The 22945-nt window shown below is 39.2% G+C and overlaps 1 protein-coding gene across 1 annotated transcript; it reads left to right on the top strand.

Annotated features, from left to right (window-relative positions):
- The first annotated feature begins 3453 nt into the window (after positions 1 to 3453).
- On the top strand, positions 3454 to 21425 carry LOC114481873 (lysine-specific demethylase 4D-like). Its single transcript, XM_028476933.1, has 14 exons — positions 3454 to 3566; positions 5144 to 5305; positions 5391 to 5566; positions 5654 to 5768; positions 6104 to 6297; positions 6394 to 6443; positions 6937 to 7040; positions 7131 to 7268; positions 7347 to 7537; positions 8317 to 8441; positions 8521 to 8620; positions 10554 to 10619; positions 10703 to 10777; positions 20978 to 21425. The coding sequence occupies exons 2-14, from the start codon at positions 5165 to 5167 to the stop codon at positions 21423 to 21425; spliced, it is 1923 nt and encodes a 640-aa protein (XP_028332734.1). The 5' UTR covers positions 3454 to 3566; positions 5144 to 5164.
- The last annotated feature ends 1520 nt before the right edge of the window (positions 21426 to 22945 follow it).

Raw genomic sequence — 22945 nt, 5'->3', positions numbered from 1 at the left:
TGTTTTAACACAGAAAATTAAGTGTGTTCAGTCAAATGTTGAATGTAAAATAAATAAACTATAGCTTTAGCAAATGTGTCAATTTTATTTGTTTATAAAGAAAGTCATTATTTGAATTACTTACTTACTTATTTACCTGAAAAAATTAAATAAAATAGGATGATACTGACCATATTGGATATGATATGTTGGTAGAAATATTAAAAATAGAACAGGGTTCAGAGGTTAAGGAGCTAAAATATTTGCTCGGAAAGTCACCCTTTCTACTACATTCCTTTTTTTTTTATTCCTCAGAAACATTCCTTTCTTCCTCATAATGTTGTGTCTCATTTTTTTTTTTGTATACCCTCTTGTTCTGAACAAGGTCATAAAGGCCTGCTAAAAGGCCCTGATGAACCCAGTGAAATGCAATGGCCACCATTTTTTTTTTATCCAGATGCCATCCCCCAATTTGTGTTTAGAAAATGCAAACTAAGTGTCCTTGGACAAGACACTGAACCCTAAGTTGCTGCCAATGGTTGATTAGTGCTTTGCATGGCAGCTCTGTCCCATTGGTGTGTGAATGTGTATGAATTTGGGAAGACGGGCTTATGTCACAGATGACGTTAGCGGTAGTAAATAAACGGGCGCCATTTTGAACAGTGGGAAAACAAACCATCCACCTCCTGTTTGTTCGATGACAAAAACGTCTTTGTTTCAATACAGGAGTGACTTATATCCTGGTATGGCATACAACTATCAAGAAACACTACCAGAAGAGGTCATAGGACGATATAAGGCTAAGTTATCAGTGCTAGGGATATTTGAGTGTCCATGTAAAGTGAGTCACAAGTAAAAAAATCTGCGATAAAATCCTCACATGCCATCAATCACAGCGTACTTTATAACGGAGCTACAATGGATATAAATACAACATTTATAATCTAGAATGAAAACTAAAGGCTAGTGACAGCGTTCAGTTCAGTAAGGCATCTTTTAATTATTATTACATTATAATACGGGATATTTACGGGAAAATACTAATACGGGAAGATGGTGGGAAAGAGGGGTAAAATACGTGAGTTTCCCGGCCAAAACATGATACTTAACAGGTATGCGCTACAGACGATAAAGAAACTTTCTCTTGAGGATAAACGACAGCTTCTAAAAGATGGGATACCAACATCTGAGCTACCAGACCTTCAGCAAAGTTAAAGTCAGAACATTGTTCATATTTTCTACAGTGAAAGGTACAAAAGGAAGGATTGGCTTTGTGCATGAGCCTCACTGAGGCTGTTCTGAGTGATTGTTGTTGTCATTTTCTCCATGTTTCTGTGTTTCCAACACAAACAACGGATGCGCTGCCGTGTCATGAGATATATCTTGTTGGGAGAGTATGGAGGCTGCTGTTAAATAGAGATTGGTGGTCTGGATTTGCAATGCCCTGCCTACCCAACCCTAGTGCTCACGGCACATCACTGCATATGAACTCTAGCCCACAAGTATCAGGTTAATATTTTCTTTTAGTTTAAAATAGAAATAATTTTAATTTAGCCTTCTAGGTAATACAGTAATGGTACTGTTGTCCTTCAAGTATCAGTGATACATCTTGGAAGCTACAGCCAAACTGAGGATTTAAACCCTCCCTGTCTCGTCTTTGAGGCTCCGGCTGAACTTGGAATCCTTTAAGCATTTTCGTGCGACATTTACAGCGCCCGCCAGCCACTTCTCAATGGAACAAAGCACAGAGCCGTGTCAGGCATGGAGAGCCAAGCAGAACAAGCACAATGTAAATAAGAGCCTTTGATGTTTGAACGCTGTTCCCAAGACAAACTGGCAGCCGTGTGTGGCTTTGCCAGCTCTACCCAGGTTTGGCTCCCATGTTTGTTGCCTTGGCAGCTCATACACAATGAAGATAAATGAGATATGTCCTGATAATAACAGAGTCAAGTGCAAGAAGAACCAACCAAAACTAACCAAGGCTTTCATTAGGATCATAAAGTAGGGGTTTACATTCATATCTCAAGTCTGAGTGGGTCTGAAGGACTTCAGGCAATGTTTGTAAATCCAATTTGTTCTACAGGAGAGCACACTTTGTAACACACACACACACACGCACACACACACACACACACGCACGCACACACACACACACACACACACACACACACACACACACACACACACACACACACACACACACACACACACACACACACACACACACACACACACACACACACATTACTGGTCCAAAAAGTTAGAACAACACACTTTTTCCAGGTTTTTATTGAAAATTATTCAATTTATTGTGTCGTTTCAAATATGCAATTTGAGTGTAAAAAGAAATGATGGAATCCATGAACAAAACTGTTCAGCTGATGGTCATGAGGGTCTGGTACCACAATGTGTTCCAACACTGCTTTTATGCAGACAGAGGTGGTTAGAAGTAACCAAGAAAAATTGGAACACTTGTAGGAATGAGTAGCACCAGCTTTCAAGGCTGATTCAACCTTCATTGCTGCAGAACAATCTATCTATCTATCTATCTATCTATCTATCTATCTATCTATCTATCTATCTATCTATCTATCTGTAATGCAAGAAAGGCCAAAAAAGATACAAAAATACACAAAATGACTCCAGAATCACACTACAATGGCAACAAAAAACAATAATTATACAAAAAATGCACAAAAAGACAACAGAAAGATACAAAAAAATACACATAATGACTCCAAAAAAACAAACATTACAGAAAAATATAAAAACGAGTAAAAACAAAAAACAAAAAAAAAAGCACATTTATTATGCACATGTCCCATAGAATTAAACCAGGGAAATCACATACACTATTTTACTTTTGCACGGTAAGGTAAAAAGATGACTGGTGAATGTAAACATGATGAAATGCCCATTTTGTTTAAATCAACAGAAATAAATTTCATGAATAAATCAAATTCCCGCATTGCTCTTATCTTTAATGAACTGAAAGCAGTGTTTACCATGTAAAACATGTTTATCCGTATTTTTGAAGCCATTAGTATGCATTATAAATGTATCAAACACTACCTACGCCTTAAGAGGGATATAGTTGTCTTTATTATAATACATTATTAGTTATTTTAACATAAGCACCGCTGTTTGGCTCAGTGTATCACTCACATTTGCACGGAATTTTGCAACTTGTTTTTATTGCAAGTTTTGCCTTAATTTATTCATCTTTAGCAACACTGCCTATTGACTTCTACAGATATAACCCGAAACAATTTTTTTAAAATCTAAAAACAAATGTATTAGGTTATTATTAGTGCTACAGGAGCCCTGCTCATAATAATGCATTTTTTGAATTTCCCACAAGTGGCAGTTTGAGCCAAAAGCGTTTTAAATGCAGCTCAATGTTTACAGGGAGTCATGGCAACGCAGGCTAAAAGATGAAAGATGATCAGAATAAACCGCAGTGTGAGTTTTGCAGCAGGAGCTACAACAGTGACAGCACTAAAGACTCTCAGATAAGACTAAAGGAGGTCTAATATCATTTAAACCAGTTAGTAAACATTGACCAGCAGAGGTCAGCAGTGACCAAGGTTTGTGACTAAAGTTATTTGTAATATTGTACATTTTAATGACTAATTCGGTGATATTCCTAAATCAAGTTGGTAAATACAGCTGGATTTGTAATATTGTAGATATAGTTATTTATTCAGATAAATTCCTGAATCAAGTATAAATTTATGTTACATGTTTAGTTATAATCTGATGTAATTGAGCTGATATTGTAAAGCTTTTTATTTAATTTAATTTTTTGCCACATACAACACAAAAACAGAAAACTACAGAAAAAAATAACACAGATCATAGAAAATATTTACAATGCTAATAGATTATAATAGTCAGTATGTGTGTGTGTGTGTGTGTGTGTGTGTGTGTGTGTGTGTGTGTGTGTGTGTGTATGTGTGTGATATAATAATGGTATTGTTTTATTAGAGGATGATGGGAGGAGACAATAACAAGTTAATAATAGTCAAATATGTGGGGTATAGAAACGATATATAAATATATATATATATATACAAAATAAAATTGAGAGAACAGAGGGGCAAAAAAATAAAGCAAATGCATTAAAAAAATAAATAAATAAATAAAAAATAAAAATACATATATATATATATAATTATATGAACCCAAAACTGGTCATTTGTAAAAATGAATTATCATCGCTATTGACATTCTTCCCCCAGCCCCTCCACCCTATAATGTACACTAATAATAATAATAATAATAATAATAATAATAATAATACTACAAAGAATTTGGAGAATATAAACAAATGACAACATTATAAAAAATTCCTAAACAACAGAGGCAATCATAATAACCAGAATCAGGAGCAGATGACAGCGAGGGAGATTGTGGGATATGCAGTTGTGCCATAAAAGGAATCAAATAAAATGAATGGTTGGAAAAGTAGCAATATGTGCACAAAAACAAAACAAAATAAAGAAAGAAAAATGCTAATGGATAAGGGAATAAAGGATCATAAGCAATAGATGTAAGTTACAGCTGAGAGGGATTAGGTGTGTAAGAAATCTATGAGCGAGAGCCTTATGGAGGGTGGTTGAGTGGTGTTAAGAGGGGTGGGTGGTTCTTTTTCCAAAGCAATGTGATCTGACAGAAGGTTCTTCCAGTGGGTGATGTGTATGGACTTTTTAGATTTCCAGTTCATGAGGGTAGTTTTCTTGGCGATAGCTAAGGAAGTGAGGAGTATTTTATTATTGGCAGTGGCTATCCGTACGGGTGCCATATCAATATACCGACATTCTATCCATACGCAGCGCCCCTATTTGGCCAGTTTAGGTCATGTGACTAAAACTAAACCTAAACCTAACTCTAACTCTAACCCAAACCCTAAAAATTGTTGCAATATTGGGTTATAACCTAACCCTAACCCGTCCATTCTCTATGAATTTAAAAAGCCATAGGTAGCTGTCAATTACTGATTTGATTTTATTTTAAGAATAATTTCTGTAAATCGGACATTTGTGTGGTGAAAATCCATATCACTCAGCATTATTTGAAATACTACAATCTTGGTTTGTAGATACAAAGTTGGTTTGTGGTTATGATAAGGTCAAATATTTGTCCATTTTCATTGTGTGTGCAGGAACTTCAAAGAAGATCTAAGATGGCATCAGACATGAGTTCTCCAAACCCTGGCGGCAGAGGCATCATGACTTTCTACCCAACGTACGAGGAATTCAGCAACTTCAGCCGCTACATCGCCTACATAGAGTCCCAGGGGGCTCATAAGGCCGGCCTGGCTAAAGTGAGTGTTATCATTGGATGTCAAAAGTCCTTTACTTCCTGTGTGCGAAAGGTTGTTTTAACACAATAAATTCTCTTTTTTCTAGATTGTTCCACCTAAAGAGTGGAAACCGAGAGGCTCGTACGACAACATCGATGACTTAGTCATACCGACACCCCTTAAGCAGGTGGTGTCGGGCAATGCGGGCGTGTTCTCACAGTATATCAAAAAGAAGAAGGCCATGACTGTGAGGGAGTTCCGGAAGATGGCCAACAGTGTTAAGTTAGTAACACGGGGAAAAAACATATGTTGGATTAAACTTTCTTGATTTTAGGTTATTAATCTGTTGTTTCTGTAATGTTTTCTTAGATATCGTCCTCCAAAACATTCAGACTTTGAGGAACTGGAAAGGAATTACTGGTCGAGCGTGAACAAAAACTGCCCAATATATGGAGCAGATGTGAACGGGAGCTTATTCGAGCCGGTGAGTTTTCATTAAATTGATTAAATACATTCTGCGTAGGTCACTTCAACTGCCAGTCTTCGTCAGAGGTTTCTGCTGATTGCCTTTGATGGTTCCTTTTGAAGATTCACTTGACTTCAAAGGAACCATCAAAGGCAATCAGCAGAACTCCTCTGACGAAGACTGGCATCTGACAGTCGAAACATGTCGGGAGATAAAACATTTCTGAAAAACCTTGTTTGAATAAACAAAACCTCAACTTATGCTGTTCAAAAGGAAGACAAAATGAATCTCGCTGGAACTATGTGTTGGTGACGTTTGTGTTTAATGCATCTCTGTGTGTTTTCCCCTTAAAGAATGTGAAAGAGTTTAATATTGGCAACCTCGGCACCATCCTGGACACACTGGAGCAGGACAGCGGCATCAACATAGAGGGCGTTAACACACCTTACTTGTATTTTGGGAGTTGGAAAACCACTTTTCCCTGGCACACAGAGGACATGGACCTCTACAGCATCAACTACCTTCACTTTGGAGAGCCCAAATCATGGTGAGGATGAACGACAACTCATTGTCATGATCAAAACATATAAATGTATTACTTACTGCATCGATAACTGACTGAACTGTGTGTGTGTGTGTGTAGGTACGCTGTGTCTTCAGAGCACGGGAAAAGCCTGGAACATCTGGCCAAAGGTAAGAGATCGATATATGACAAATTATTTTATATACATCTTTAGAATTGCTGTTAAAAATCACTGTTGCCACCTTGTCATATTTCATTTGAGTTTCAACCACAAATAGACAAGTGGTGACCAACATGTGGATCTCACACTGATTTCGTGTGGCCCCCTAAAATGAATAAATGCCTCAAGAACACACAAAAATACCGGAAAATACACAACATTTGAACCAAAAGTACACAAAATGACTCCAAAAACACACAAAAAGACAACAAAAACTAACTAAAGGGCAACAAAAACTCAGAAACTACAAAAATGACAATAAAACACAAAATAAATGTACAAAATGACAGAAAAATATACCATAACAACAACAAAAATACAGAATAACTCCAAAAACACAAAACTCACAAAACAAAAATTCACAAAACTAAAAGAACAACAAAAACACACCAAAGTACAAAAATTCCTAAAACTAAACTTTGTGATTTCTGTGTGACTTTTAGACTTTTTTCCTGAAAGCGCCAAAAACTGTGAGGCGTTTTTAAGGCACAAGATGGCGCTCATCTCACCTTCAATCTTGGAGAAACACGGCATTCCTTTTGAAAAGGTGAGCAGAGTTTTTCCTTTTCAAGCATTCATCCAAACAAGGACAATGATGTAAATGCTGTAACTGATTTCCTTTGTTTACTCTTTGAAGATTACACAAAACGCTGGTGAATTCATGATAACGTTCCCTTATGCGTACCACGCTGGTTTTAATCACGGTTTCAACTGTGCCGAGGCCACCAACTTTGCCTCGGAACGATGGATCGAGTACGGAAAACAAGCCGTCATGGTGAGGAATAATGTTTATAAGCTCGTATAATTGTTAAGCAAATAAAAGCTGAACAACTCTGTGCTTCGTCGTTGGCAGTGCTCGTGCCGGGAAGACATGGTGAAGTTTTCTATGGACGTGTTTGTGCGTAAATATCAGCCTGACCGTTACGCTCAGTGGTTGGAAGGGAGAGACGTGGTGCCCATCGACCATTCCCAGCCCACCCCAGAGGCTGAGGAGTTCTTGGATGACAACTGCTACTCCAAGGACAGCTGTGGGAAATGGAAAAAGTAGGTGGAAAATGTCTTTGTGTGAGGGTGCACATGGTGTTCTGCATTTTCTGGGCTATAAGTCGCACTGGAGTATAAGTGGCATCAGTCTACAAGGTGCGCCATGAAAGAGGATAAGAAAACACATATATACAGTGACGTGCCGTGACCACTAGGGTTGGGTAGACACGTTGCAAATCAAGACCACAATGGCAATTTCATATGTTTCTGCTGGCAAGTGTTAATCTAACAAAATCAACATCATAAAACACCATTAAAAAAACATAAACAATTATTTAATACAGCCTCCATACTCTCCCAACAAGATATATCTCATGACACGGCAGCACATCCGTTGTTTGTGTTGGAAACACAGTGAAAAAAAAAAATATATATATATAAATATATATCAACCATCCTGTTTACTATCATCTGAATCATTTAAAGTGTAAAATTATTAATGGTAGTTGACTTCATTAGTCCAATTTAGAATGTTTGGTTTAGCATTTTTGTAATTAGCCATACATCGAGTTAAAAATATCAGAGCAGAGGGACAGTTTTTGTCAAAACATCTTAAGTTTGACTTTGGACAGATAACAAATGAAATGATGTTGTTATTGTGACCCCTTTTTATTCTATTATATCATTATACTACTTCAGCCACCAGAGCGTGTCAGCACACTGTTTGTGCACCTTTGTACATCTCAAAGGTTTTACGCCACATTTGGAAAAACAGTAGAGGATCCTTTTAAAGTTGATAAATGTATTCATAATAAATGTTCCCCCCACATCCATTTCAGGACTAAACGGAAGATTGAGACCAAGAAACCCAGAGTGTGTCTGGAAGTACCAGAAAAGGAAGAGGAGAATAAGGTTCCTCACAAATCTCCAAGAACTATCACGAAGGATGGCAGAAGTAATACAGGTATCAGTGATGCTAAACATGCTAAAGTATTAGAAAACTTACACTGACAGGAAGTATGATTGGGTGATTTGTTTCTCAGGTTGGCCAAAGTTGATTCTGGTGGATATTTTTCACCAAGGCTTCGGTGACAGAGGCCGAGCTCCCACCATCCAGTCCCAGGCTGAGCCCTCACAACACAGGTAAGACTGTGCAATTAATCGAAATTCGATTTTGATTATTACACTCAATAGTTACAAAAACAACATAATAGAGAAAAAAGTATTATTTGAGAAAATAATATTAATAATAATAATATATTTTTAAATCAAAATGTTTTATTATACATGTGTTTTATTTGTATAAAACAAATTTCCATGATTTAGATATCTACAAAAAAAAAGCTTGGCACACACAAGAAAAAATGATTATTAATACGAATTTGTTTAATGCTGGGGTTCTCAACTGGTCTCAACCTGGGACCTATACATTTTGCCACGGTCATTAAATCGCGACCCATTTTTTTTAGAATTCAACCAAATTTAGTTTTTCAAAAATACCTATTGACAACACATATATAATCTTATTTATTTTTCTTTTTTTTTTTTTTTAATTCTATATATTTCACAAAAAAAGTTTGAAAACCACTGGTCTAACTTGTCCTGACTGTGTTCCTCCAATAGATAGAAGAAGAACATTCCTACTGCAAGCCACTGCCGAAGAAGCAGAAGCTGCAGCAGGCGGAGCCTCGTAATCACTAGCTCATCAAAGACGAGCCCAGTGATGATGCTGCGTCATCGCCATTAATGGAGTTTGAGATTCTTGCCAGTTGAAGCAGCAAAAAATAAATCATATATACATATAGAACGTCTCCAGTTTTGCTTCACATATCAATAATGAAAACAAATGCACCAATCTAACTTTTATTATTATTATTTTTATTATTATTATTTGTATTTCTAATTTCTGTAACATAAGTTTTGAAAGCTGTATAGACTCTTGTGACTGACGTCACGGCACATTGACCCAGCGCCATCTTGGAAGATGACGGCTATTCTGTCCTGGCTGACAGATAGCGAACAAATTTGAGAGACCCAGTAGATTGACTGAAGTTGCTTTACTGAATCTTCCCGTACTTTTTTTTTGTAAAACTGCAACACAATGAAATTAACACAATGTTACAAATTGAAATTAAATATATGCAACAACACTGGTCACACTTTCGTTCTTCCTTTTCCAGGTTATAAATCAGGTAAGTACATCACACTGTTAAATAAGGCAAACACATCTTTTTTACAGTATGCTTCCACAGGTAAATAACAGCATAAACACAGTAAACAGCAATACTGGTTCACACATAAACATAGCATATAACACAAACAAGGTCTGACAATTAACTGAATTAGTCATAGCAGCTAAACTAGCTTCTTCTATTGCTTAGCTTCACGATTTGCATTAGCATAGTTAGCACGGTTTTTGTGACTTAAAATAAATGTCTCAAACACTATCTTAAAGATCACAGTGCCACAAAACAACTAAAATAATAAATTGCATTCATACTCACTGTTAGTTCAACTCCAAAACTCAGACAACAACACTCTGTGGCAGAGCACTTGTAGCTTATGCATGAACAAAGAAAGTGCCTGGTCCTTTACACCGCAGTAACTCAAAAACACCACCAGGGGGACTTAACCCTTTCAATCCCTGACAGGAGTCAGAACACTCCCCGCTTGGTATAAACATGTTATACCACTATTTACACCTTCTTCTGTGGCATAAGTAAAACAACATCACTAATGGGTCTAAGATACTCCTTAATTACACATGAGATTGGAACCAGAAGTTTACTAACAGTCCATCCAGGATGCGTCTTGCCACACCGATTAGCCTCTCCCAAGCTCCTCCCATGTGTGAGGAGTGGGGAGCATTAAAGGTCCACGTACATCCCTGCTCCTGCAGGTAGCTCTTGACCTCAGGGTCATCTGTGTTTACTTGAAGTTCTCTACATGCACCGATGAAATTCGTGCCTCTATCTATTGATGAAGCTCGAGGTCGACATGGATTTGATAACTTCAAGATTCACAGCTCTTGTACTTAGACAAGCAAAAATCACTGCCCACCTCTTGCTCTCTGCAGCTCCACCTCATATCCGCCGGGTTGTGACACTCCATGGGCCAAAAACGTCAAGCCCTACATGAGCCGGTAGGTCAGACATCTTTTGAACTTCTGTCTGCCTCTCAACTTCTTACAGATGATGCATTTGAATATGCGCAATGCACCCTCAGTGAAGTGGCGACCCTGGTGGGCTACTTTATCATGATAGTGTCAGACCAGGAGAGTGGTCACGTGATGGCCAGCTGGTAGGATGAGTAGATGTTTCTCTTGGTCTTCCAAATCTGCCCTGTGTATCCGACCTCCAACTCTAATCAATCCGTTCTTGTCAATGAAGGGATCCAGCTTTGCAAGGGGACTTTGGCAGTGCACTTTGGTACCCTGAGTTAAGCATTTCAGCTCCTCTTTATACACATCCTCCTGCACAGCCTTGAAGATATCCATCTTTGCTTGAGAACGCTCTCTGGTGAGCGGCTGACTGCATTGATGCCACCCCTTACATCTATCAGTCTTACTCTCTCTGGAGAATGACTTGGCTACATGAACGAGACTTGCCATGCCTCTTACTAGACTCTTCCAAACAGAGAAGCGTTCAAACCTTGATGCTCCAAAACACTGTTCTGCGGTCTTGGTTATGAGACGGGTGACTTGGGGCCGAACATCTTTATCTGCATCTGGTTGCACAAGCTCAAATGATTCTGCTTCATCATCCTGTCTTGGACTCAGCTGACTGAAAAAGGGAGGGCCAAGCAACCAACTGGATGAGACTAAGTGAGCTGCTGGAATTGGCCTGGTTCCCTGATCTGCAGGGTTTTGGTCAGTCAACACATACTGCCACTGTTTTGGTTCAGTGGAGCCTCGAATGCGAGCTACTCGGTTAGCTACATAGGTATAGAACCTGTAGACCAAAGCGAAAAGCTTTAAACGGAGGCTACTGAGTTCATCTTCTCTTCAGCCTCTCCTCACATTATATGTGGCCTTTTTTACATCTTCACCTGGAGTTATGCAACTTATGTATCATGATGGATTTAAGATGAAAAAACTCCTTGAACTAATAGATAGAAATCTTGTATTTCTTTAGAATCCTCCTGGAATTAACCCTCAAACATAAACACTATCAATCCTCTCTCTGTTCTGGGCCGGGGTCCAGACCTTGAGAGCTGTTTCTGTTGTTTCTCCCATCCAGCCAGTATTTGACCTCCGGTGTCTCTCTAAGAAACAGGAAAACAGTTCCCCTTTTTATCTTTCTCATTAGCTGTAGTGCAGCATTAGACGATGACCTGCTAACTACAGATGTGTGAGTGGAGGCTCTTCTTTCCTTTTAGCGCTACATTCTTCAGTTAACGAGGATCAGAGATCCTGCTCAGGGTTCTGAAGACAGTCTTATTCACTGAGATGATAAGCAGAGCAGAGAAGTTGTCAGAGGTCAGCAGTACCTAACTCTTTAACATTAACTCTTTTAACTTGACAGCAGGGACTTCATTCATGTTTTAATAGTGGAACAGCTCGAGTTCACAATCAGTGATTTTAATCAAATGATCTAAGATGCATATGTATGCATCCTATATATATATATATATATATATATATATATATATATATATATATATAGGATGCATATGTATGCATCCTATATATATATATATATATAAAAAAATTTTTTGGTAAAGACTGAAAATATACAAACATTTTCAGTCTTTAACTCGTCCACGGATTCTTCCCATACTAGCGGCTGCAGCACAACCTGCTGCACTTGAATGGAAGTGTAGATAGTATTCTTCTTCTTCTTCTTCTTCTTCTTCTTCTTCTTCTTCTTCTTCTTCTTCTTCTTCTTCTTCTTCTTCTTCTACTTCTTCTTCTTCGTTTTGTTTCATGTTGGATGGCACCTAGCGTTACAGGTACATTACAGTCACTAACTAATACTGGAGTGTTAACCAGAGAACTATGTCCCTAAATCTATGAAAAAAAAAAACTAAATTATTTTCATTAACTCAGTTTCTTTTAAAAACATAAGCAATGCTTTATATTTCCCCTCCTCAATGTTAAACAGATTTTATAGATTTAAAACTCTTGCCTCCTAATTCTTGAATTCTTCCTTAAAGGTGCATTATGTAAGATTTTTTTTTTTTTTGACATAATTTGGTCAAAAATCCATAATCATCTTGTGTGTTATAAATGGAAAGTCAATCTATTCTCTTTCTCCTGGCCCTTTAAATGAGATTTAGAAATCCAGGAGCGTGACACTGAATGTCAGCCAATTCAAGATCTTTCTACAATGGGCTGTTTTGGGTGTTACTATTGGCTGCTGACTGAAGTCGGTAGTAAAAGTGCAATGGCGGATGTTCCAGCAGAAGTCTCCATCACAGCGTTAGACACAACAGTTACATGGCAAATCAAGAAAAGAAAAAAAGTCAGACTGAGGTGGAGAAACAACAGTTAAAGGCACAAACATACTGAGGACGGATCACTTTGAATCCTCTCGGATCCCCGTAACTGTGCAGAGTCCGCCTCACCTACTGGTGTCAGAGGGAGAGTGATAACAGACGGGATAAATTGCGTGTAAACCCAAGAGAAGCTTATTCAAGGTGAATTCATTTTACAGTCTGGATGCAGAGTGATGGTTGTCACTCTGCCCTGAGCGGCAGGCAGCTGGGATCACAGCCCGTTTGTGTGTGCTTGTGGCGGGAACGAGCGGGCAGCAGCCGCTGCTCAGGGCAGTAACTACAGAGTGATACGTGCTTTCATGTCAGAATCTCTAAAACACCAGAAAAAATTCCACTAACACAAGATATTTGTCACTAGTTTCTATTGAGAAAAACGTCCCTAAGGGCGCTATTCTCCCCCTGTACTTCATACCTGTCAAGTTTTGGATTTGAAAATAAGGGAAATTTTCTGGGCCCACTACGAGCCATCCCACCCGCCCCATCCGCCCAACCAAGCTCCAGTATCCCTTATATTTTAAGATAGGTGTACAAGAAATCTAAAATACCCACTTGTCAACCACTTACGAAATACAATTATGTGATTAGAATCTGGTAGGTCGACCTTTATTAACATTGAAATGCTGTGAACATTCCTACTAGGGCTGGGCAATATGAACCAAAACTCATATCTCAATATTTTTTTCTCAAAATGGTGATATACAATATAAATCTAGATCATTTTATCAAATAAAGTCTGACCAGAAAAACAATTCTGGGTTGAATTTGCTGATGCAAAATGCCACACATGGACATTTATTAACAAACAGCTGATCAATATGTGCACTCAGAAATCCATCTAACTGAGCTTTACATGTTGTTCTGAGAAGTAAAAGCAGCGACTCATAATAAGCTATTATATATATATATATATAGATATTGATGAAATATAGTTTTCTCTATCGCCAAAATCGAAAACTCGATACATCTTGAATCTCGATATATCGCCCAGCCCTAATTCCTAAATTATAAAACAGCCTAAATAAACATATAACTGTCTTTATGAAGCACATGTGTTTATTTAATATACTTACAGTTTATATACAAGTCAATGCATTGCTTGTCTTTAAGTCAGACATTATCATTTTATTTTCATTACATATTTTCTTTTAATTTTTCATGCTCTCTCATGTGGTTCTCTGGTATTCACTAATGACTTATTAGAAACATTTGTTGCAGACTTTACATCATTTAACACTTTTTAAAGCAGCGTATATTTGTGGAGCTTGTGATTGGCTGATTTTTCATGGCGACTTACATTGTTCCTTCCCCCGTGGTAGACATTAAAATCTCAGTTATTAATCTAACAGAACGTGTAACTGTGTCCCATCCTGCAGCTCATTTGAAAGGTAAATTCTGTGTCCCATTTTACAACGTATTTACACCAGTTCTTTGTTTTTTTTTCGCCGGAACGTCTTCATTCATTGTCTCTCTTCTGAGTTATTTCCAGGTTTGTTCCGCTGTCAGCACTAATCTCGCGAGAGCTGCCACTGAGGCCATTTCAGGTGGCAGTTCTCGCGAGGCTAGTGGAGCTGTTCAGTTTAGTAAGACATCTTTGAAATATTATTACATTAAAATACGGGATATTCACGGGAAAATAATAATATGGGAAGATGGCAGGAAAGAGGGGTAAAATACGGGAGTTTCCCGGCCAAAACGGGATACTTGACAGTTATGCTGTACTTAAGTCAGCCGCTGTGCGCCTCCATCCCAGTTACGCACTCTGGGTGGAGCGGCCCTGAAATGCGGGCGTTCCCATTCAAATCTGGCCTTGCGCATATTCTCTGCTGAAGTTCTTTTCTTCTTATGCACTTTTGAACCTGGAACAACTGCAGTGGCCGGAGGAAGTGAAACATTATATTGCACTAGAAGTATGAACTTAGTTACATTTTAAACCACACAGACTCATATTATTGCAGAAGAGACTCAGAAATAATTTATCCAAACTGACACTGTCTCGTTGTTACACCGTTGCACTGTCACGGGTTCAATATGTTCACACTTAACAGTTCTAGACGGGACAAAATGTGTTGCATTTCATTATATTTTATCCGTGCTGTCTGCTCCTTTTTCTGCAGAGACGGTGGGTGCTGCGTCGTGGAGCTGATCAGCTGTGCGCACCCGAGTTGAGCCTGCTCGAGAAATGAAACTCTAACAGACGCAGACTTCTGTCCACGTTGGTCACATGGATGTCCAACTATTTTCGTACTATGTCCAACGTAAAGCCGCAGTTTGATTCACTCCAGAGTAAATAATAAGTGAGGCAAGCTGTCATATGCAGAGGTTGGTGAAATGCGTATGAGACGATTGATAGCAGAAACTGTTCCCACACATATTTAAATGAGGCTCAGCTTCAGTTCGGATTTGCTCACATTAGCTCCATGAAGGCTTTAGACAATCTATTTTTAAAACTGTGTATTATGTAGGAAGCCACTGGTTGTGTTTCACTGCAAACATCTGTGTCTCCTCTGGATTAAAGCAAGACGCTCTGCGGGATTATTTCCTCATACCTATAGCGCGTCACACTCGGTCACGCTTTAGATCAGGTACCGTATTGATGACAGATGTTGACTGATGTGCTGATTATTTCAGAATGCAGGAATGGAAGAATTTAATCAAATCAGGCTTTCTACACAAACAAACGTGAATCTATAGATAGTTTGGGGGGAAAAAAGGAGAGATTTTAACTGTGGTTCGGACAGAAGAATGCAACCAATTCTCTCACACTGCAATAATCTGATCAAATCAACCTGTTACATTGTTTATCAATGAAGGCGTTTCAAATTAAAAGTGCGCTTTATCATTTTCATGGATTCCAATGACATTTACAAGGGGTGGGAAAAATCCATGTTCCGTGATTTCTAGACAGCCCCAAAAAATGACATCATGGCCTCCTTTGCTTCAGACTGCCTTCATTGACAGACTACGTGCTTTTGGTTTATTTACACGTGGTGAGCGTGTCAGGAGCCTGGACCGGCGAATACGCACAGGAGAGAGGCGCATAACTGTGGCAAGGACTTTAAAACATGTTAAAATTACTGTATTATTATTATTATTACATTTTACCTAGTGGCGGTATATGGCCAGTAGGCGGAGCTGTGAGCATTCGGTGTCAATAGCGGATGTCAGTCACCAATAGAGTGAGACGTCAGACAGTGCTAGTTACACGGAGCAACACAGACGTGAAAACTGCTATGTTTTGTCACTATTTCCTGAGGAATAAAAATTAATATGTGAAACAAAGGATCGACCACAGCGTCATTTTTATAAGTGTAACATAACTGCAGGCATGCAAAAAAGCGCTTCAGTGCAGACTGGAGAATAGGGCCCTAAAAGCATTCACAAAGACACCGGTAAGGGAGTTTCGGTTTCAGTTTCAAAACAAAGCGGAGAGAGGATTCTACAAACTGCAGCTTTAAATCTTTCTCTCTGGATAAAGTACTTCCAGCATTCTGGTCTCTGATCCACACTCACAAAATCCTGTTGGATGTTTTCCCATTAAATGCATTGTTTTATATAAACCAGTGAGTCATAACCTCAGTCTAGATATGATTGTTTCCTCCCTGGAGCTTCTTCCTGCTGATTCCCTTCCTCCCACTTTTTGCTTTACATTATACAAATGACAACCTTTAGTTCCTGCATCACAATATTTCTGCCACTCTCTCATTATCTTGGAGAGAATTATTAATTTATTTGGCTTCACTTTTACTCAGAGATTCCTCCATTAGCTCATTCTGTTTTGCCAGAGCGTCTGCAATCTCATTTCTCTCAATACCACTATGAGCTGCAGATCCACCTAAATCTAACTTCTGTCCCCCTGTGTTGTAGTCCTAAAAGTGCTTCAAAAATGTCATACACCATCTCTGGTCTGACATAGAGTCATTATTATCCTTGGCATCATTGCAGACTGAACATGACCTTATTTACCCGATTTTGTTCTATTCATTGCTATACCACTACAATAGCTAACATTTCTACTGTTAAGTGATCTGATGTTATTTTATTAATACTTGCATAATAATCAGGGGCTTTCACCTTTATTTATCTTCATCGTTACACAAACATGAAATTTGTTCTCTGCATTTGACCCATCCCTGAGGAGCAGTGGAGCAGGCCACCACTCCCACTTATACATTTAAATTTGGAATACTAAAAGCAAACCCAGTATTTCCCTTCCTGGGTTCCTTAATCTGTCGGTGTAAGTTGGAATGTGAGCTTGGTGTACTGGTCTCAGCCTTTCAGCAACTGCACCATCCTAATTTCCTTTCCCTATGTCTTCCTTCATTTTTTTTTAATGTATACATTTAAACATATAGGGGGAAATAACCACGAAGGGGTCACCAGGTAAGAGTATATCTTTCCCTATGCAGTTCCATTTTACTAGCTGTCCCTACATAACACTCCCACTTTGTTGCTCAGCTCTCCCAGCATGGTTCACTGCTGGATGTTCTTCAGTTTGTCCTCGTAGACTTATCCATTGATTTAACACCAACTTTTTGTACCTCAAGAGTAATGGCACTTCTCCCATTTCTACTTGGACTGCTATGGCTGTAGAAGACTTAATAGACCCAAAGGAAAACCTCAATTGATTTTGAAGACATCTAGCTTTTTTTTGGATGCTGATCTGTACACTATACAGTACTTCCATAATCAATCAATGATCTTATTATTTGTAACACTGGACCAGACAGAACAGGACTCAAATGCGGGACCCAGAATCAGAGTTCGAGAGTTTTATTCTTAAAAAAGATCGATACACGTGAGGTCAGTCAGCACAAGCAGAAGTACAAAAGGAGCAGTCAGAGGCAAAATCCAGGAGGCAAAAAACAAGGTGAAAAACAGGCAGAGTCAGAACTAGTCACTAGGAAAACACTAGATTACTGGTCACGAATGAAAACAGACAATCTGGCAAAAAGAAACTGAAGGAGTGTTTGTTTGATTTCAAAACAAACAATAACCAGGAATAAATATTTGCTCCCTGGTAAAGATTGTAGCTCTAAAAAGTGGTACAATGATAAACTTGGTGATATTACAGCCTGTGAAAGCAGTACGGGGATGTATTTACTCCTTCTCCGGGTTTTAGTATCGTCCGGTGAAGCCAGCTCCGTTTACTGATCTCCGTGTGTGTTTAATAACTCCATGTGTCCGTGTTAATCTGCACGATTATGTTGTCACCAAAAGCATCATCGCCGCAAGTCGCACATGCGCTAAACGACCGTAATTAACTTAAAGTGGCTTTAAGTGTTGTTAAATGTTTACAAGATAGAGGAATTATCTCATTCAGAATTAAAAACAGAATAAACCAGCCACCTAATTCGGAATTAACTTCAATTTGAAATTAAATTAGCATTAGGAATTAAGTGTTTACCAGGTCAGGTTAAAGAGGAATTAACTTTTATTCCTCTTTTAAGAGGAATTAAAGCTCCCATGTAAACGTGGCCAGTGAACTCCACATTTCTTCCCCTTGTCCACATTTCCCCATCGTCTGCAAAAAGAGAAAACCACATTCCTCTTAATACATCATTTATCATTATAGAAAATTATAAAGGGCTTACTATGCTGCCTTGAGGTGCTCCATTCTCAATCACACATTTTCCTGAGTATTTATTCCCTACTCTAACCTGTATTGTTCTTTCTAATAAGAAGTTCTTGATCCATCTATAAATCCTAAATAGATTGATTAACAATCCTTCTCTCCACATCATATTATACGCCTTCTCTATGTCAAAAAATACTGTCACACCTTCCTAATGTCATGTTCCAAACATAAAGCTGGATCCATGGTATTTTGTCCTCTCCTAAAACCACTCTGATATTTTCACTTGTATCCTTTATTTTCAAAATAATATGTTAACCTATCGTTGATCATTTTCTCCATTATTTTGCAGATTTTAGACATTAAAGAAATTGGTCTATAATTCCCTGAATGAGTACAAACTTTTCCTGGCTTAGGTATTAGAACTATGATCGCCTCCTTCCAACTTTGAGGCAATTTTCCACCCACCCAAACTATATTATATAGATTAAATAAACAGTCCTTTGACGTTTCACTGAGATTGTTAATCATTTAATAACAAATCTGAATCTTACATGGTGCTGACATATTGGTTTTCCTAAGAGAGCGGTTGAGTTGTGTTTTTGTAAATGGCCTATTTAATATATCATTGACTTCTACCTCATGTTGTAATATCTCCTCATTCTCTGCTGTTGTCACTTCCCTCCCTCTTTTCCCCTCTTCACTAATATTGTCAGAACTATATATTTTAACAAATATTTTTACCAGCATACCTGCTTTCTCCTTGTCTTTTATTGCTGTTTTTTCACCATCACTTAATGCTGATATCCGGAGTTTCTGAGAGGACATCTCGATGTCCCGCCCTCAACAGCTCCACTTCCTCCCTCACCTTTGCAATCTACCAGAAGCCACACCCCTACTTTTCTGCATGCGCCACATAGAACATAACAAGGTTATGGTCACATTGATATAGGTCTATGGGTCAGGTAAGAGCCAAAATCATATTTACCTGTTTGCTGTTGTGGCCTTGTTTCCATGCACAGTTCCGCGTTCACTTTGATTGACAGTCTCAAAAACATGAAGTCAAATCCTATTGGCTGGGCGCACGCTGCTATCGTTTCCATTTGTATAGGGGTCTATAGGACGAAGGAGGGACTTATATACATTAATGTATAAGACTGACCACCGGCAATAGACCATAGTAAAAGACGAGTTAGGTGTTTTTTTGCATTTAAAAAAAAATCAAACATAAACATTGATTTTTCAGAAACTCCGGATATCAGCTTTAAGACAAGACGTCCACACTCTCTTTTAAACCGCTTCATTATTTGAATCATTCTCCACACTTTATCAATTCTTGTTTCTCTTCCTATTAAGTTACAAAATTTCCTCCAAAAATCCTTCCTTGCATTTTTAACAGTTCTTCTTACCGTTGCTTGCAATTTCTTATATGTAATAAAATTCTTTTTTTTAACAATTTAAAAGCTTTATTTTGTAACTTAGTTACTTCACCACACTCCTTTGTCCACCATGGTAAAATCTTTTTCCTGTACTTACCACCCTTCTCTTGAATAGACTGCTTTGCTGCCTCAAGAATAGCTCTACAAAAAGAAACATTTCATTTATCAGCACTCTCATTATTATCAACTTTTTCCATTTCTTGATCAGTAATACATCTAAATTTTTCCCAATCTGTGAGGAAGCAGCTTGCAGATGGCCTGGCCAGAATCAATGAGAGCCAGCTCCCCGGAAAGTATAAAGTATGGAGTTACCAGTTCATATCGTACCCAAGGGTGATGTGGCCTTTGAAGATGAGTGAAGATCCCTCCTCGATGGTAGACAAGATGGACAGGCTTGCTAACTCATATATCAGGAAGTGACTCGGACTGCCGAGATGCCAGCCAGACGTAGGCCTCTTTGGCAGAAATACGCTGCAACTACCATTGCGATTCATTGGCCTGAGTTACAGGCAAGAGAAGGCTCGGATGGTGATGGAGCTGAGGGAATCCAATGTCCAACTGGTGAGAGCAGCTGGCTCTCAGATACAAACAAGGAGGAAGTGGAAAGCCCAGGAAGAGGTCGACATGGCAATCAGCAGGCTGAAACATTGCGAGGTAGTCGGCAGAGTCCAGGAGGGTTGAGCAGGCCTTGGGAGGAGTGAGACCACCCGCTTCTGTTGTAAGGCCTCCAAGGAAGAGCGGAGAGCCCATGGTGGTAGCAGAAGTGACAAGGACCAAGCAGGATCGCCTTAATATCAAAGAGGTGTCTGAAAGACGGCAGAGAGGCTGGATGTCATTGGAAGGTGTCACAGACAGGCCCTTGACATGGTCTGACCTGTGAAAGATCCCCCAAGCCAGGCTCAGCTTCCTAAACAGATCTACTTATGACACTCTACCTTGTCCCAGAAACCTCCACTAGTGGTTCGGTGCTGAAGTGACCTGTCCCCTTTGTAGTACCAGCAATGCAAGCCTCCAGCATATCCTGTCGGGCTGCAAGATAGCATTGCCCCAAGGCCGCTACAGGTGGCCACACAATATGGTGTTGAGGAAGTTGGCAGAGGTGGCAGGGTTATGCAGACAAGAGGCTAACAGCAGTCTTTCAGCTCCAGCGAGACAACCCATCCTGTTTGCAAGGGCCGGAGAGAATGTCAACCCCCCTCGCCAGAGATGTATGTCAAAAGTCCTCACACCTGGCAGTGAGTGGACCATGAGGGTCGACCTGGGGATGCAGCTCCAGTTCGTCAGCGAGGTGGTAGAAACATCGCTCCGACCAGACCTGGTCATGTGGTCAGAGCCACGCAAGACCATTATGTTGGTGGAGCTCACTGTCCCTTTGGAGGAGGGTATGCAGGCTGCCAACAAGCGAAAAAGATCTAAGTATGCAGACCTGGTGGAAGACTGAAAGAAGGCTGGCTAGAAAGCCATCTTGTGTCCCGTCAAAGTGGGATGCAGGGTCTTCGTCATGTTTTTAACGGTTTGCCTGCTGCGCGATATGGGATGCAGAGGAGCAGGGTGTTGGAAAGCCATCAAAGAACTGGCCGAGGAGGCAGAGAGGGGCAGCTTTTGGCTATGGCTGAGGAGGAAGCATAAGAGTTGGGGGGCAGATAACACCTAGTGCATTGGCAGGGGGTTGGAGGGAGAGATCCCTGTCATCGCTCCGCCACCAGGAGATGTACTGGGGTTAATGGTCCCCAGCTGATGACCCATTTATACCCTGGGAGTTATTCAGATTAACATTTTGATCTCCTTTTGATCTCATTTCACCCAACAAGATAGATTCACAATAAATTCTGCAGACTTATTTTCATAATTAACATCAATTTTTCAGTGCAATTTATCTTTAAAGGGGACATATCATGCTAAAGGCACTTTTTTAGCCCTTAAATGCATTTTGTTGTATATTTAGAGTGCTTAGAAGTACAGAAAAAATCAAATTAGTCTCTTCAGGTGCTCCGTAGATATCTTTATATTCTGTTTTGGTCATATTTTTCAATCTGTTTCGATTTTTCTATTCTCTATTACGTTTTTTGAACTATTACATCACAGTATTTGCAGCGGAACTGCCAAATTAGTACATCAACTCCAGGTCCAACACTTCGAGCAATCCACCGTTTTTATTTCTCGATTTTATTTTGTAGTCCAAGCTCAAGGATGCAGAAGTTACGAGAGGATAAGTCAAAATGTTCGGTTGTTGGATGTAGTAACCCACACGCTTCATTACAACGTCTCCCAGCATCAGAACCTTTTCAAAGCGCCTGGTTGAGTTTTATTTTTTATGGAAATGTACCCACATCTGTGGGTAAGGTCATTTTTGTGTGCGCGAAGCACTTCAAGGATGACTGCTTCTGCAACCTCCGCCAGTATAAAGAAGGATTTGCCAAAAGACTTTGTCTGATTGAGGGTTCAATTCCTTCTATCTTTGGAGACGACAAACAGAGCACTTCAATAAGCTGTAAATAACGGTAAAAAGTGTGATGATAAGACGTCCCTGTCATTGTTTTGTTAGCGTTAGCAGTTGCACCGTCTTCAGACTTCATATGTTAGCGCTGTGTGCTCGTTTTAGATCCCTGATGATATGGCCTACGTGATTTAATTTAAGTCTAAAGTTTTCATTAGTCATTTCATTTTGCCGTTTTTGTCTTTGAAAAGACTGTATTAAAATGCATTTCGTGATGTTAGCTTGGCGCTAGCGTTAGCTCGGTGCTTGTGTTAGCTCACTTGTTAGGGTTCTGCAGGTTCATCATCTTCATTTTCATCTTGCTCCGCCAGGTCAGACTCTGGCTCGAACATGTAAGGCTGGATGGACAAGTCTTCTGTTGTTGACATTTTGTAAATAACCTCTGAATAAAAAGACAATAAATAGACTGAATAAATACACAAAATGACTCCAGAATCACACTACAATGGCAACAAAAAACAATG

The sequence above is a fragment of the Gouania willdenowi genome, chromosome 19, assembly GCF_900634775.1.
Source record: "Gouania willdenowi chromosome 19, fGouWil2.1, whole genome shotgun sequence".
Classification (NCBI taxonomy): domain Eukaryota; kingdom Metazoa; phylum Chordata; class Actinopteri; order Blenniiformes; family Gobiesocidae; genus Gouania; species Gouania willdenowi.
This window is presented reverse-complemented; position numbering and strand designations above follow the sequence as displayed.

Coding starts and splice junctions, on each gene's coding strand:
- LOC114481873 (XM_028476933.1), top strand. CDS start 5,165: ATGGCATCAGACATGAGTTCTCCAAACCCTGGCGGCAGAGGCATCATG. Junction 5,567..5,653: donor AAGATGGCCAACAGTGTTAA/GTTAGTAACACG, acceptor ATGTTTTCTTAG/ATATCGTCCTCCAAAACATT. Junction 7,041..7,130: donor ACGGCATTCCTTTTGAAAAG/GTGAGCAGAGTT, acceptor TACTCTTTGAAG/ATTACACAAAACGCTGGTGA.